Here is a 16977-nt window from a genome sequence, read left to right as displayed (position 1 = left end):
CTTGAGTCAGACATATTGAAGGAAATCTCCAACTATGCTCTGTCAACCCAAGAAACTAAGATCAAAGTTCATTAGCAGCAAGAATCTTAGAAGAAGCAAGAAGCTTTATAAAGGGTTAGCTATGAAATACTTGAGTTAAAATACATAATACTAGCAATAAACTTATCTCATTGAACATTGTCGAGCATCAAGTTTCTCTCTCATCTGAGCTCAAGCTCTTTCTCTATTTCAAAATGAAAGCAGATGAAGCAACAAAAGTTTAATCAAGCACAACAGAGAAAAGCTGAAATCAAACTTTTATCAATTTACAAGACTTGCGCTCGTCGAATTTCAAGCCCCATCAAACTGAAAGAAGTAAGAGATATCATATATATAAAAAAAGCCTCTGGCTACGCCTACAGCACAGGATATTTGATAGTCGAGCACTCGCATGCGGCACACACGGCATATTTGGACGCTTGGGGCGCAGTTTTTTAATTAAACTTCTCTCTATGGGTATATGCAATGGTAAATGGTAGGATTGAGTTGTGTGTATGCGTGTGTGTGTGTGTGTGTGTGTGTGTATGGGAATGCCACCAAATTGATGCCTTTAATCAGGCAAGCTGCTTTAATGACACTTTATGCGACGCTCCCCGCACTGTGGCCGGGTGGAAGCAGTGGCCAATCGTTATCCCCATAAATTAATCGAAGTTGGTCAACGGAGGGGTACAAAAAAAAATACGAAAAACGAAAAGAACTTTGAAAAATGCCACAAGTCAATTTAAGTAAAGTTTCCCGCAGCCAATACAAGTTAACCCTTTGTCAGCTGTGGGGATTTGAGGGTTGGGGCTTCGGTTTGTTGTTGTTGCTGTTGTAGTTGGAGTTATTTCTTTCTTATTTTTTGAGGGGCTGGGGAAAGGGGGCTTCAATTGCCATGAAATTTATGTGTTGGCGCTCAGCGTGAACTTGAAGCGCATAAATCCACATGAAACGGATATTAAAAAGCATCATGAAACGAGCCGCAGCCACCCCAAAAATAAAATCCCCCACCTCCAGCAGCCATACCCCTTTTTATTTGGATGTGTGTAGGCCTATTACCAATGCCAGCATATAGACATATTATACAGCTGATTGACTTCGATCGCATTTGGGCTTTGTTGGCTTAAATTATGAACTTGGAAATTGACAGGCGGCAAAGGAATTTTCTTTTCTTTTTTTCCCTTTTGCCGCTTCCGACAAAGAAAAGCGAGAAACAGACGAGCCGACAGGCATGGGCATGGAATTAGCTAGATAAGAGATAAGAGATTGGGGTAAACTCTATATATAGAGAGAGGGGGAAGAAAGGGCGCCCTACTTGAGTCCATAATTGAAAACTTACAACGAAACTTATTTGAGGAATCTGCCAATAAGTTGAAAGTCACTCAGGCATGAGACAGACATGAGTCCTTAAATGTAATATATAAACAATCTTCTATCTATATATATTATACTATATTAGCTCCTCATCTAACCAATGTAAATTATTCATATCCAATGAATTGCTCCCCATTACAAATCATTTCAGTTAAGTCAAAATTACGAAAAGTTTGGCATACGTCAGAGGAGCAGAATTATGCAATTTCAGCTGGGATATTGAAGCATAAAGACTCAATGCCCTGGGACCTACACAGTTTAGATAGTTTTCAAATAATTTAGCATGTTGCCATGGCAATAAATTGAATTGTCAGTGTAGGCACTGAGAGGCGTGCACTTATATAACTGTATCCCTATCTGTATCTGTATTTCCATCTATAGCTGTAGCTGTATCTGAAACTTTGACATGCACAAGGCCAGCACACAGACTCCAGCTCGCACTCCAACTTGTGATGTCTGTAGGGATGAGCGCGTGACAAATTTGAAATGACAATTCGATACTCAGGAGAAGGCCACGCTTGAGATTAAGGGCGTAATTATAGACGGAAAGAGTTTAGTATTAAGTAACAAATCTGGAAAAGTCGCATATTTATTATGTTATTCAAGTGCTCAGAAAACACTTGTACAAGAACTCAATGCTTCAATGGACTCTATATGAAATGCCATAGACATCAAAAGCATTTAGGATCAGTGAAATTAGAATTTAGCTATAGACTGAGAAAGTGAAAAAGAGAACGTGACTAGAAGAGGAATCTCTTTCTCTCTCTCGGGCGATTGACTTGATGGCGAGTAAGAGGAAGGAAAAGAGAGAGAAATAAAGAGAGGGAGAGAGAGAGGGAAAATCAGAGAGAAATAGACAAAGCAGTGAAAAATTAGAAAGATAGGGGGAGAGAGAGAGAAACAGACATACAAATAGACAAAGAGAGAGAGAGAGAGAGAGAGAGAGAGAGAGAGAGAGTAAGACTAAGTAAAAAACCTACGGGAGAGATAGATAGAGAAATAGATAATAAAAAAAAAGAGACAAAAACTAAAACAGAGATATAAAATGAGAGAAAGCGTGGAAAGGAGAGAGATACATTCAAAGAGAGTGGAAGAGAGAGAGAGCTAAAGAGAGGGAGAGAGACAGGGAGATAATGAGAGAGACAAAAAACTAAAACAGAAGTGAGGATAGATATAGGAAAAGATAGAAAGTGCGGGAGAGAGAGAGAGAGAGAGAGAGAGAGTGAAAAAGAGCTATACAAAAGCGTGACATTAACATACCACATACGATGTTCACAACTTGGAGTTCCAACAACGATATCAGCTCGTGTCACGCGGCCAGCTCTAGTGCGTGCTGGCATATTGAAACTGTGCCCAAAAATGCTGCCTGCTTGGCTTCAGCCAGCTCATTCATTGCCTGGAGCACTCCGGTCTCTGGCTCTGGCATATTTGATTTTGTAATTTGCATTTGATAAGCAGGCAGCGAGCAGGAGGCGGCAGGCAGCGGGCAGGAGGCGGCAGGCAGCGGGCAGGAGGCGGCAGGCAAGACGGAGGCGAGGCGACATTGCTCAGCCTCACGATTCGGCTTGGGCTTTGTCCTTGGCAGCCTTTTGTTTTGCTTTAATTCCATCGAGCTGTGCTATCTTACATTATCCATCGCATCCTCTGCTATCTCAATGCGCTGCCAACTGTTTGTTTGTGTACAATTTTATTAGGTATTTGTATCTCTCCATTGCTCCCAGCATCCCAGCTACATTAGCACATTCTCTCGACTATGCGTGTATGTGTGTGTGTGTGTGTGTGTGTCTGGTTGAGTGTTAAAGTTTGCTTTGGCAAATTGTTCCAGCTTCCAATTGTGCCAGCAAAAATTAAAAATACCCAAGGGTACAGTTTGACAATTTTATCCATATTAGGGGTATTCCCCTGGGAAGCCGCCCAACTACGACAGCATAAATACCAAAAATTGAAAAGCAACATATTTCTCATATATATCATTATTATTATTATTATATTATTATTTTGCATACCAATTGTATATTTTATTTAGTTTTGTATATGAACTATGCCTAATACAAATTAAATATGTTCAATATGTCTTTAGATTCGATTCTATTCGTGCAGCTGGCTTGCCCACCCTCAAGGGGTAACAAAGGGGGAATAAAAACAAACAATTTGCTTACAATTTAAATGAAACGATTCCATATTGTGTTGCAAAAATGTCATATCTATTGCGGATATACATACATACATATCTCTACATACATACATATGTATGTGGTTTGGCTTCTATACGTTTGGCCTCGACTTTGACACGTATCAAAAGACAAATGAAAGTTCCGGGTTCAAATCGATTCGATTGGGAACCGATTCGCAGTCTTGCACTAGCCGACTATCGTTTTGAATGGAATCGTTCATGGTCTATTTCCAGATAATGCTATTTAAAGGGTTGCACATGAAAAGCCTCATGCGAATGGAAACTGAGGAGCTTTGATTGTTTGACTCTCATACTTTCGATTGGATGCATCAACTGGGGCTTGTACAACACTGGCTGATCAGTGTTGGTTAATTGTGGGCAACAATGATTACATACTATATATATATATATAATAAGCGTTAATACAATTTCTGTATATTTATATCTTAATGCATATATTTGTCTCGCAACGGATCAAATTGATTTTCAATGAAAATCTTGTTTTATTTTGTTTTTGTTTTTCATATATAAATAAAATTGCAAATATATCTCAAATAAAATGGCTTAGAAAACAATAATATTGCTTATTGTATATATATTGTTAAATGTTAAACTCAATAATATAATAATAATAATAATAATAATAATAATTACAATTATTAATACCATCAACATGACGTTTTAGAAAGAAACAGCTATCACAACTCTGTCCTAAGAACCAAATAAATTATCATATACTTTATCGGCAAGAAACATATTCATTTCTAACTAAGCTCAAATAATATATAAAAACAATATTCAATTTACACTTGGCATACAAATTTGTTGTTGATCGCGTTTATCGTTATTACAATTGTTTATAAATCGTTAACTGTTTGTTTGTTCTTTGCTCTAAAATTGTTTGTTATTTATTTGTTGTCTATTGCCTATGCTTAAATTGAGGTCTTTGATTTGATTTGATTTTATTCAATTAATTTTAATATACATATAAGCCCAATGGGTGAGGTGATTATTGGATACAAATAATTGTATATATCCATATGGGGTATACTATGAGGTTGGAATTCAGTGCGATTATTATTTAAGGCTTGATAAAAATTGCTCTGCTGTTTGGCATTGCAATTGTTTACACTCTTGCAGAATGTTTTTTAATTGATTTTCGTTCGATTTGTTTCGCATTTATATACATGCATATGTACATATGTATATGTCATATATACATATATATATGTAATTTATTAGCTTCAAGCTTGGACATTCAGTTAACTGATAAGTCAAATATAACTAAACGAAAAACCATATAATCAATTAGACAAGTTTATGGCCTAGGTACATATTGTGCATATAAGCATTTAATCATACACATATATATACACATACATTTATGCTTTACATACATATGCATACATTATACATATGTCTATATATATTTCATACAAACATCTCCACACTTCCCAAGACTCACACAATGCGGCCAGCATTTGATAACCATTCAATGATTCTTATGATTCGTGAGCTAATGAGAGAGTTGTGTATGAAATACATGTACGTACTTGTCTGTTCTATACATATATGTATATATATAATGAAATACATATATATATATATATATCTTGGCAGCATCAATTATAACTATGTATAAAACTCAGTACAATACAAATACAATTTCGATTTAACTTTCATTTCAATATCTTGCCTCACCATTTACAATATCGATCAAGCAATTTCCTGCTTCGCATTTCAAGTTCAGATCAGTACAATACTAATCCATGCCCTTGGCTAAAACAGTTTTCCTACACCAGCCTACGATCTGCTGAACATATTCCCTTAGGTCCTATGGCAAATTTGCATTAAATTTCTATCCAGCTATCTATTCAAGGTAGATCCTAACGTGGGTAATATTCCTACAAACATATTTGTACAATGAAGCATTTGCGTTATTTAATGTATTAGCACAGTAAATTGTTCAGTTTATGGAATAGATATAGCATAGCAAGTATTTTGGAAACTCTTTAGTCTAATTCACTTTGAATTCACTTTACACAATTCATTTATGGGAAACATTTAGGTTCCTTCAAATACAAACAGAATAAATATTATTATTTGCTAGAGAACGCTGGCCTACGAATCCATTTAGTTCATAACAATTTTCAGAGCCTATGTACTACACAACTATACCCTAGCCTTTTACCTAACCAAGAGAGAGCAGTGGCTCTCGCTCCCGCTCTATCTGCGCTATCGCTGTCTCTGTCGCATTCGTTTCTTTGGATTGTCCATGACCCGTGCAATGCAATGGGCATACAAATTTAGTTTAGTTGGCTTTCTTTGCTATTGTTAGTGATGCTAATGCATTAGGGAAAAATGCGAGTCTCAATTGGGATTCGATGAGAGGAAGCATGAGGTTGCTTGACGATGTGGAAGTGGATGATTTATTGCGCTACCAACCGCTACTGCTGCTCTACGTGCTACGTCCGATTTGCAACCAGGCGAGCAACAACTGCAAAGCCGGCTGTAGCAGCACTAGTTTTCAGATATCGGTATTGATATTGATGCGGGTCAGAAACTCGCCTTGCGAATCGGCCACAGCGCGTATTATCTCCAGCAACAGTTCGCGCGACAAACCGGCTATCTTTGGTAGCCTGGCCACCTTGGCAAAATCTTTCACAATTAATTTCAATGCATAATCCTTGATGTCATAGATTTTAGTTATATCGGACGCCTCCAGCGTTTGCAGCACATTCTCTGACGTTATATTATGCTCCAATGAGTATTTGCAGAACGCATGCAAGCGATTATTCGATAGGCCATAGAAACAGGGTGCCTGGAACAGATAGAGTGCGTCCTGCGGCGGCATCTTTGTCTCTCCATAATATATATAGCGTAGCAGCGAGTGAAACGCCTCCAGTGAGGGTGAAATTTCACCAATTTGTATCTGTTTGGGAAATATAACGATATAACTAATATACAGATAATAGAATAATATATTGTAAAACTTACATTGACTGTATTATCCGGCGGCATGAACGAGCGGAACATGCCCTGGAAATAGGTGCAACGGGCCGATAGCACAGACTTATGGGCCGGTATCACCTGATCATCGAGTATGAGACTTATATCGCAAAAGTCCTTGCCCGTCGTCTCTAAGAACATGGACAAATCGTGCTCCAATGTGGTACCTAAATATGTATATGCACATATGCATGGATACGGATTAGTATATGGATTTCAACGAAAGTTACCCGGCCAAGTCCGAGCGGAATCATTTGTTGTTTATTATTAAATTTTGTTCGTTTTGTGTTTCACCAATTTCCACATAGAAAGAGCAATTTTTGTTTATACAAAGCTTACAAACTGAGTTCAACTCCGAGCCGTCAATAGGAACACTTGACCATTCACATCTCAGTTCCATCCCATCCAGGAGGCACATTCATTGTTAAAAAGTTAGTTTAAATATACGTGGATAGGTTCAAAAACAAAACAATAAACCCAGATCTAAATGCAAACTTAAGGCGCATAAGGATCACTAGTGCGACAAATCAAGAGCCTATATGCACATGATGTCTATATACACATACCATGTGCAAGCACTCACCAATATTCGACTCAAAGCTGGTGTCCATGACCAGTTTGCTGGGATGCAGACGCTTGCGTATTATCTCGACCAGAAGCGGCTTATCTAGATCGCTAAACTCACTGGACATGACCACATCGGTGAAGTTCTCGTCTTTGATGATGAACTGCATGCAATGATCCTTGATGATTTTAATGCTAATGAAATTTCATGATGAAAAATTGCATTATTTAACCAAAAAACTTAGCAAGTCGCAATGCTGGAAACCCACTTGTTCTTCTCCGCATTGTAGAGCGCCTCGAGCACGTTCATCTTATTGATCTTAAAGTCCAGATACTGTATGCAGCCCTGCGCCAGGCGGGGCATTGTGAAAAGCCCAGCCAATTGATAGATGTCCGTGATGAGAATGATGATGTTCTTGTTGTAGGACTCCTTTAAGTCAATGCGATCCGTATATATGTAGTTAAGTATGATTTCGAATGCTTCGGGCGAGGCATGCGATAGTCGCACTTCCAGCATCGGTGTACGATCGGCGCCAACGCCCGTATTGAGAGCAAGCGCATCTACCTGGCCAACGCCATAGAGCTTTTCCATTTGGTGCTGAAGCGCCTCACGCGCCGACAATATCTTGTTCCGCAAATACTTAGAGCGTGCTGCCACAAAGGCAATGTGGGCCAGAATACGCGTCTCCTCGGCACCCACCACAAACTGAATATCACAGAACTGTTTCTCGTGAAAGAATTTGCCAAAGTCATCGCGCAGCGTGCACTTTGGATAGCTGGAGAACTGAAAGCGATAGGTATCGCCGCGTCGCACGCTGTTGTCGACGGTGCCGCCAAAGATGTACATGGCATCGCTGATGACGGCCGAGGCATGGAAAACGCGTCCCGATGGCACATCCGAGTTCTGCTCCGGCTGTATGACGGACCATACCTGCGAGTCCAGATCGTAGCAGTGCAAATCGTTTGGGAGCATGGAGTCAGCCGAGCCGCCAAAGACATAGAGGAAACGATCATGATGCACCATGGTGTGGCCATAGCGACGCGATGGTGGCGCGGAGGTGGCACCACGCAGAACCGGCTCATTGGAGATGCGACGCCAAGTGCGCGACTTAAAGTGGAACTCAAACAGAGAATTGGTGATCTGCAAGCCACTCTGGCCAGAGAACACATACATAGCATCGCGCGCAACAGCAACGGGAAAATTACAGCAAGTGGGCGGACGATCGCCTAGCTGTTCCACCTCCTCCCACTGATGATTCTCGCCTGTCAAATTCAAGGTCCACATATCATTCAATCGTGCATTGCCATCATAGCCAGCATATATCCACATTTTGTTATCATAGACGGCGGCACCGTGCGCCGAACGTGGCACTGGCTGCCTGCCGGAAAATTTCCATTCCACCCACATGGCGCTGAGAAACTTATACTCAAACAGATCATTCTTGTTGGTCAGATTCGAGTTGGAGTGAATGTCGCCTGTATAGCCGCCAAAGATGAACATCGAGCTGCCCGCCACAACTGCCGAATGATGGTAGCGCGGAGCTGGTGGTGTGCCCGTTGCGCATGCACGTCCCCAGGACTTGTCCTTGACCCCGAATCTAATGAGATCGTTGAGCATGGTCTTGCCATTGTCACCGCCAAACACGAACATGGCATCCTTGTAGGCAACCACAGTGTGCTTGCTTCGTCTGAAAAAGGAAAATGTGTATAGAATTTAGTAAAAGTTTTCGATCCCCCTGAATGGGTTCTGCTACTTACTTGGCACCGACAAATTCCGCACACTCAAGCATGCGCGACCACTGATGCGTTGCCGTATAGGTGCTGAAGTCGACATTGAGTGCATTGCAGCTGTAGCTGCCTGGCGAGTTGACTTTGCCGTTGAAGCTGCTGCAACTGCCATTGCTATTCGAATCGTAGGCGATGCTGCTGCAGCCGGATGGTATAACAGCCGAGGTGGTGCTACTGCTGCTGCTGCTGCCGGCCCCGTTGCCGCGGGTGCTGCGCATGGAGCTCGATGTAGACATTTTTAAATGGTTGCGTATATGTTGAGCGTCCAAGCAGCCAGCCGTTGATGCACTCTTCCGCGTCTTAGCCCGCTTTCCTGATTTTGACTCGCGCGCTGGTAAACCCTCAGCGCCAGAGGCAAGCGCCTGCTGTTGCTGCTGCTGTTGTTGTGAACTGTTCGCCACGCATGCAGGACAATAAACGGTAGCTGGTGTGCTGCCACCACTTGCGCTTGCACTGCCACTGCCACTGCCGCTACCGCTGCCGCTGCCGCTTCCGACTAAGCCACAAACCGCACTTAGACCACTCGATATTGAGCTGGAGCCGTGGCCGTAACTGGCTCGGCTTAGCGCTCCAGTACTGCGGCTGCTGCCACTGCCACTTCCCCCGCTACTGCCGCTGGCCACGACAACGCCAACGCCTCCGCTTGGTAGATCTTCCGCAGAACCATTCGAGTCTGCGCCAAGTATGGACTTAAGCATTAAAGCATTACAGGTGTAAAATCTCCTTCGTTGGCTTATCTTGATGAAAATTGCGTTGCAGGGCAGGGCCTTGCTCAACTCAGACGCTTTTTGCGAGATCTCTTTTCACTACCTCTGCAGGTCAAGAACTAGCGATGGACCATTGAGATATTTTCAATACAAATATATTTTTCTCATCGATGCACTTTATTATATCGATAGTTTATCGATAGCCCATTCATAAAAATTGTCATTTCAAATACACAAAAGGGGTCAACTAAGTGGTGGAGTTTTCGTTTGCTAGTTTAAAAAAAAAAAAAACGTATTTAACTGACAACAATAATATCGCATGACTGTTACTGTGAATAATGACTGTGATCAAACAAAGTTCAAAATATGTGAGTTTCATAATTGAGTTTACATTTATTTAGTCATTACATGATTATTACATTGGGTATATAGTTCACAATATGCCTTTATGCTCGTATAATTATGAGATTACAATTATTTATTGATAATATGTTTTACAATGATTACATATGAATTCAGCTACATATTCAAGAGACTTTGCCATTAAGCCAAATAGGAAAGGTAAGAATAAAAACAGCTGATTGAACGGTGTTCAATCGTGTGCTCGCGATAGTTGCTGTACCACGCATGCGACTGAGCAACCCTGAATGATTAGCAAATATCGCGGTAATAATAGAACAATATAAAGTACAAGGAAGGAAAGAGGAAAAGAAAGGAATAAACAATAACAACAAGGGTAAAAATAAACAGTTATAGCCCTGCATCGGCAGTGTAGTTCATAGCTACGCTCATAAAATGTCCAACGGCCCTCGCACAACAATCCTGCCACAGTCAAAGGAAGCGTTACTTAAGTCGTACAACGCGCGTCTTAAAGAGGATGTGCGTAGCATGCTGGAAAACTTTGAAGGTAATAGTTAACACAGAAATGCTCTATATATAAATATATATATATATATATATTTAAAAATATATATATTATATGTATATATAGAGAATGAGTGAAAGTGAGGAAGAGAGAGGAAGACAGAAAGATAGATAGACATAGAGCTATAGAGTGAGAGAGAGAGATAGATTTAGGATCGGGAGGATGATGATGTTTTTTTACGCTCAGAACGCATACGTTGACGACGTTGCCGTATCATACGGTAGAGCAGCTCCATGCCGTCGAGAATACCCTTTCCGCTAGATGCACAGGCGCCGCGAATTGCCCAACGCTGGTGTAGTTCATGCAAACACAATTGTCTAGCTAATTCGTCGGGTGCAATGGCATTTGGTAAGTCCTGCTTGTTGGCAAAGACAAGCACCACACTGTCTTTAAGCTCATTCACACGCAGCATGGAGTGCAATTCCTTCATGGCCTCGGGAATACGTTCAACATCGGCGGCATCTACCACGAATATTATGCCAGCCGCATTGTTATAGTAATAGTTCCACATAGATCGTACGCGCTTTTGGCCACCAATATCCCATACAGTTAGGCGAAGACGCTTATATTGCAATAGCTCCACGTTGAATCCAATGGTCGGTATATTAGTCAAACTGGCGCCCAGCTTAAGCTGATACAACGTTGTTGTCTTGCCAGCCGAATCCAAGCCAATCATCAGGACACGCACATCCTCCTTGGCGGCGAACCGATCGAAAAGAAAGTGCGAAAACGAAGTGCCCATTATGAGTGCGATAGTAAAATTTGTAGCTTGTAAATCTTAATCTCAGTGACAATGTTCACACACGTCCGGTATCCAACTGATTTGGATTTTAATTCCGATTTTGGCACAAGGCGTTCTTGATTCTTCTTCTTCTTCTTTCTCTATCAATAATGTGGCGTTTGTTTATGATATACGACACGCGAAGACAGTGTGTTTTCAGTTTTCCAATAAGCTCTGCAATAATAACCGAGTTTTTGTTTATCCACTTGTTTATAGAAATTCTAAAGTTAGCACGGCGAGAAAGTCACATACAAATTTCAAAGATAACACAATGCGAGCAGGATGCACTGGAGATGCAAGTGCGAGCGGCAAATATGGGTAAGTGTTTAGCCTGTAGTCAAGCGCGCTGGACTGCCCAGAGTCGACTGTTTGATTTGGACTGCTGCTGCTTAAATACTCCAATATACTATTTCAACAATAGATTGGGCGACGACTTCATTTTGACGACTGCTCGCGTCCACGTAGAATAGCTCAATAGGCAACTTACGGTTAGCCATATGAATAATCCCACTTTGCAGATATTTCCTTTAAGGCGTTACACATTTGGAGCACTTTAATAAAAAGAGTCTAACAGCTGTTTCTTTGTTTTGCAGTGCGCGCCGGTGAATCGCTGATGAAGCTCGTTGCCGATCTTAAACAGTATCTCATACTGAACGACTTTCATTCGGTGAATGAGGCGATTACGAATAATTCACAGCTGTTTCGGGGCAAACAAATTGAGTGCGATAAAAAGTTGATGAAGCTGCGCGATGAGATGGCCATGGATCTATACGATTTGGAGGAGGAGTACTATACAAGTATATTTAAGTAGATTTCAATTATCAATTGTAAATGAGAACTGCAAAAGTAAATGTATATATAAGTGGAAAGTAAGAATTAAAATGCGTACGATTATTGAATATTGTAAAAATAGTATTAAGAATTAACACTGTTAATGCTGAGACAATGCCTACAATCTTTCTGAACATCCTGATCAACGTGCGACAATGAGGACAACGATGCTGATGTATTTTCCACCGAGCAGAGGTCATCGTTAACGTTATCCACAATGTCACCAGTATAGAAGAGTATCGCCTTAGGAACAATTTGAGTGCGCAGCAGATAGCCAACCTCGAAGTCAGCGCCAAGTACCATTTTGGTCTTCTCGTCGGCCAATGATAGATCCATCGCTTGCGGCGGCGAAAAGAATCGAAAGAAGGATTCGCGTGGCATCACCTTTGGTATGTTCCGTGCACCTTTCCGGAGACGTTTCTGCCTCACCGTTTGCAGTGTCAAATTGGAGCCATCCCGCCAGTGTATGTGACAGCCCTCGCAGCGGACAATCTCTGGACCCTCGAACATAAACGGATAATCCTTGTCGGCCTCGTGACGCAGTATATATTTCTTGGTCAACAGCAGCGACGATGTGTGCAGATATAAGTTGGGACGAAATTGAAATACAACCGTATAGCTATCCGGCTCGTAATTAATGCGCACATCTACCAGACACTCAAGCAATGGCTCATCATGTTCCTGGACCAAATCCGAGATGAGGGACACATTGCGAAAGACCGTCAACCAGAAGCGGGGCACACCCACCGCATTGGCTGGTAAGTGATGCAGCTGCACCGTCAGTTGCTTAAACTCTTCCGAGCTCTTAATCTTCTCAAGAAGATCGTCGGGTTCCTCGTGCCAATAGCGCTCAATTGCCGGCGGCTCCACATCACCGGCCACAATGTCGCGACGGCTATCGAAGAGCGTACAGCTCTGTAAATAGAAACGCTTCTCCAGCTCATACACCTCTCGAAAGAACTGCTCCGATATCTTGATTTGCTGCAATTGATTGTGCTTCAGGGCCAATACCCGATTGTACACCGACTTTGGAAGACTGTCTACCATATGCTGGAGAAAGGCTCGGCGACTATTCGACGGCATCTCGGATGGACTCAGATTCATACTGTCACAGATAACACCTGGACTTCGACTCCGACTACCACTACGACTGCGGCTCCTACTATGATTGGTGGCAGGAACCATTGGCAAATTGTTCGGCTCCTTTGCATTGACTATGGTCGACGTGGAGCTCACCTCTGAGTTGTTAGCAACGTTAAGCATCTTAAAACCAGATAATTTTGAATGGAAATTTTGAGCGAAAGTCGGATAAAAATTCTTTTATATATATTTTATTCTTACATATGTTTTGAAAGCAAAATGAAATATATATCGAAACGCAGGAAATTGAAATTCCTTTCAAATTTCCGAGGTAAACTAATTCGATTTGAAATCATGCAAAAAGAAACACAACTCTTTTTTTAATATTAGTAATATTAAATTAGTTTAAGATCAAAATCAATGTATGTTGTAGGAGCAAAATTTGTATATCACTTTATATTCTATTTAAAATGCGATTTATAAAGATCAATTGTATCACGGTCATCGCTTAAGAAAACAAAGTTCAGAAAATTGTATTGTTCGTGCAAAGATTGTCCAAATTCATATACTAAATTATTATATACAAATATTATACATATAAGCAAAAAAGCTGATTATACAAAATATGTAATTCAATTAATTATCAATTGTTAATATGCTTAATAAATTATAGATGTGCTTAAATAACTAAGGGTAACTATGTCATTAAACAGATGTCAAAAGATATATCAATTGTAAGGCTATATTCTCTGGCTAGAGATATGGAACCCATTGAGAATGAACTGAATTTGTTGAAATATGTGTAACATGCAGAAGTGGGCGTGGCATATCCCATAAGCCATATGCATATGTACTATATTCTCAAGCAACACCAAGAGTTGAGTTGGTCAGGGTATCGCCTAATCTAGCTAGATAGCTCTGACTTCAGGTATCTTGGCTCAGTATAATGCTTCAGTAATCAACTTATGGGCCATGAATGAAAATTGGCAGCATTAACGGCATAATTTCTGCCCATGTAATTCTCATTAACTGTGCTTATCGTAGCATAGGATTCCAGCCAGCTGGACTGGATTGTTGCTAATCTCAGGCATAATACTGCCTCTTGATAACGCCAATCGTTGTCTTTGGAGCCATAAATCAGCAGACATATATAAAATACGTAATAGCTACTTTTTTATTTTTCCTTCGATTTTTTTTCTTTCAGTATTTATTGATAGAAAATCCCAAATAATTGCCATATCTTATCACGATCGTCGTCCGCACAGCTCAAGTGTTGTGCTCCAATTCATTTATAAATATTTATAAAGCTCGTTAGTTTATGTCGCGGCTAAAAATATGCCTGACTTACTCTCTGATCTCAAATGACTATTACTTGAAACTTTAAACTAATATTATTAGTTTAATGTGTGATCATGGACGGATGGATATATTTTCATTTGTGATTGATATTGAAAGAAATCTATTTGATTCTAGTAATCCAAGAAAGACGAATTCTCCAATGAAGACGTAGGCCACATATCAGGAATACAAATTTGATACCATGGGAATTCATTCTCATACAAATCCTTAACTTAATGCGGAACTATTTATCTAGCTAGCTTGAAGAGCATGAGAATATATCTTTTTTTTAAATCCAACTTGTGTCATTCGTCGTTCCATCTTAAAATCAATATATTAAGTTTTATTCACACCATATGATTGAAGAGTAATATTATTTTATCACAAGCCATTATTATATATATGTATATATATGTATATATATCTATGTATAGAAGAGTTGGGAATTTGCTTAAAATATAAAATCTTCTTCGATGACTGGCTCCAGGGTGCTCAGGCTGCGCTCAAAGCTCTTGATGCGCTGATACCATTCGGGATCCTTGGCAGACACCGCATCTGGTCGTCCCATCTTGTGCCTGTAGAGATATTCAGCATGTCCCTGGCCGCCGATGCCGTTGACGGTGCAGGCGACGAACTGATTGTAGACCTTGGACTCCCAGTCGCCGCCTACAAAGCGCACGGCACTGTGCTCCACGCGTATTTGGACCAGATACGAGCGCTCCGCGGTCTCCACAATGAAGTTTTGATGCTGTGGCGGCACACCCTTCTCGCCGTAGGAGTAGAGCTCAAAGTTGCTTGCCGTAATCGCCTGATAGACGCCCTCGGGCGTGCACACGTAGCCCACCTTGAGCGAGGATAGGAAGAAAGAGGGCTGACTTAGGTTGCCAACGACCATGCTGCTGCCATCATCGAGCAACAGAGCGAAGTACACATAGCGATTGATCGAGCTGAGGCAGCGCTCGGTGCCGAAACTGTGATCCCGAATGCTGCGCAGCTCCAGCTGCAGCTGTTGCTGGCCCAACACAATGCTGCCCTTCAACTGGCCGTACTGCTCGTAGTGGGTACGCTTCTCCACAATGTGGCCGACGGACTTGAGCATGCCATAGAAGCTCTCGTTCCAGGCCTCACGCGCCACGGAGTCCGCAATGAGCGAAGAGCTGAGATCACGATTGTAATTGAAGTGAGCCGTTTGGCTCACGAACTGCATATCCAGCTGCACATCCACCAGCTCCTGCTCCGCTTCGCTACGCAGCTGACCAACGTATTTGACGCGCCATAGAGTCATCGCCTGCTCCGGATAGATGTGAAAGCCTGCGCCACGAAATTCGGTGCTTTCCTCGCTGCCGTCACTGGTGAAGTGCACCATGTCCGGTAGCTTGGGCAGCATATAGAGCTTGCCGCTGGGTAGCCACAGGTAGAGCGCAGCTTTCAGTACGCCACGCCGGCGCCGCTCCAGCGTGATCATCAGCTTCTCGCCGGCGGCATTGGCAGCCATAAGGCTGACCACATCGTAGCTCTTCGGGTCGTCCGTTAGCGGCTGGGGCCGATCAAGCGTGGCCAGATGCGATGCGGAGCTTAGCTCCTCCTCGTTACGCTTATAGATGCGATCGCGCAGCTTGCGCAGCACGAGCAATGCAATCTGATACTTTAGCCTATAAAAGATGCCCTTGCTGGGATACTTGTCGAAAATGAGCACAGACTTGCGACTCAGCAGCAGCAGGCCCAGGCAGAGCAGCACCATTAAGATAGCCAGAAATGGCAGCACCACAAGCAAGCCGAAGCTGAGGAAGGCTAGCGTTAAGCCAAGACCAACACTGATTAACAGGAGCATGTTGCTCGCACTTGAATCGCATTACCGTTACTGACCGATTTCTGGCAGCGACCGTGCAATGCATTAAACAGTTGCCAACTATTTCTGTTTGATAAGCAGCTGGACTCGCAGCAAACCACTTGGTCAGGTCTCTTATCGTTGGGTCTCTTATCAGTGCGCTTAGCTATGCAGCGGACCTTAGTTGAGACCGATCGATTGCTCAATTAATGTTACATTTGCTGTTGGTCATAAATCTGTTGGCAAATTTTGATATTTCATTTATGATTGTTTATGATAGAATTCGTTGTTTCGCTCGTCGTTCCCGCGCTACAATTCCAACCGATTGTATATCACCTATCTTTGCATGGATATGCTTATGGAACTGCATAAGAAGGCAGGGTCAATACTTAAATGAAGAATATGTACATAGAGTAAATTATGTGGGAGTGTAAACTGCATTGAAAAATAGCAAGACATTTTTAGAAAGCTTACGATTTTTCGAAATTTCAATTCTATATAGAATTCAAGTATTTAGATTTGCCTGCGCTTTGCATACTTTGTAGCTGCATGTAGAAACTG

The 16977-nt window shown here is 41.7% G+C and overlaps 4 protein-coding genes across 5 annotated transcripts; 1 reads left to right on the top strand and 3 right to left on the bottom strand.

The window, feature by feature from the left end:
• Positions 1 to 5478: 5478 nt before the first annotated feature.
• On the bottom strand, positions 5479 to 9788 carry Lztr1 (Leucine zipper like transcription regulator 1). Its single transcript, XM_018109863.3, has 5 exons — positions 8897 to 9788; positions 7408 to 8826; positions 7158 to 7333; positions 6563 to 6741; positions 5479 to 6497 (listed from the first exon to the last, which is right to left on the bottom strand). The coding sequence occupies exons 1-5, from the start codon at positions 9622 to 9624 to the stop codon at positions 6093 to 6095; spliced, it is 2907 nt and encodes a 968-aa protein (XP_017965352.1). The 5' UTR covers positions 9625 to 9788; the 3' UTR covers positions 5479 to 6092.
• Positions 9789 to 10248: 460 nt separating this feature from the next.
• MED22 (Mediator complex subunit 22) lies at positions 10249 to 13473 on the top strand. 2 transcript variants are annotated; one of them, XM_018109873.3, is made up of 3 exons: positions 10249 to 10540; positions 11556 to 11657; positions 11933 to 13473. In XM_018109873.3, exons 1-3 carry the CDS (start codon positions 10429 to 10431, stop codon positions 12148 to 12150), a joined length of 432 nt encoding a protein of 143 aa, XP_017965362.1. In that variant the 5' UTR covers positions 10249 to 10428; the 3' UTR covers positions 12151 to 13473. The 2 variants fall into 2 exon arrangements, with proteins under 2 accessions (XP_017965362.1, XP_017965361.1); XM_018109872.2 differs by lacking the exon at positions 10249 to 10540 and adding an exon at positions 10697 to 10906.
• LOC108657305 (nucleosome assembly protein 1-like 4) lies at positions 12213 to 13433 on the bottom strand. Its single transcript, XM_018109868.3, has one exon. It carries the CDS (start codon positions 13431 to 13433, stop codon positions 12255 to 12257), a length of 1179 nt encoding a protein of 392 aa, XP_017965357.1. The 3' UTR covers positions 12213 to 12254.
• Positions 13474 to 14910: 1437 nt separating the features above from the next.
• LOC108657303 (uncharacterized) lies at positions 14911 to 16701 on the bottom strand. The gene has a single exon (XM_018109864.3). The coding sequence runs from the start codon at positions 16417 to 16419 to the stop codon at positions 15040 to 15042; it is 1380 nt and encodes a 459-aa protein (XP_017965353.1). The 5' UTR covers positions 16420 to 16701; the 3' UTR covers positions 14911 to 15039.
• Between the last annotated feature and the right edge of the window lie 276 nt (positions 16702 to 16977).

The sequence above is a fragment of the Drosophila navojoa genome, chromosome X (assembly GCF_054131105.1).
Source record: "Drosophila navojoa isolate 15081-1374.11 chromosome X, UAZ_NAV_1.0, whole genome shotgun sequence".
Lineage (NCBI taxonomy): Eukaryota > Metazoa > Arthropoda > Insecta > Diptera > Drosophilidae > Drosophila > Drosophila navojoa.
Note: the sequence above shows the minus strand (reverse complement) of the source record. Positions and strands in the feature narration are given on the sequence as shown.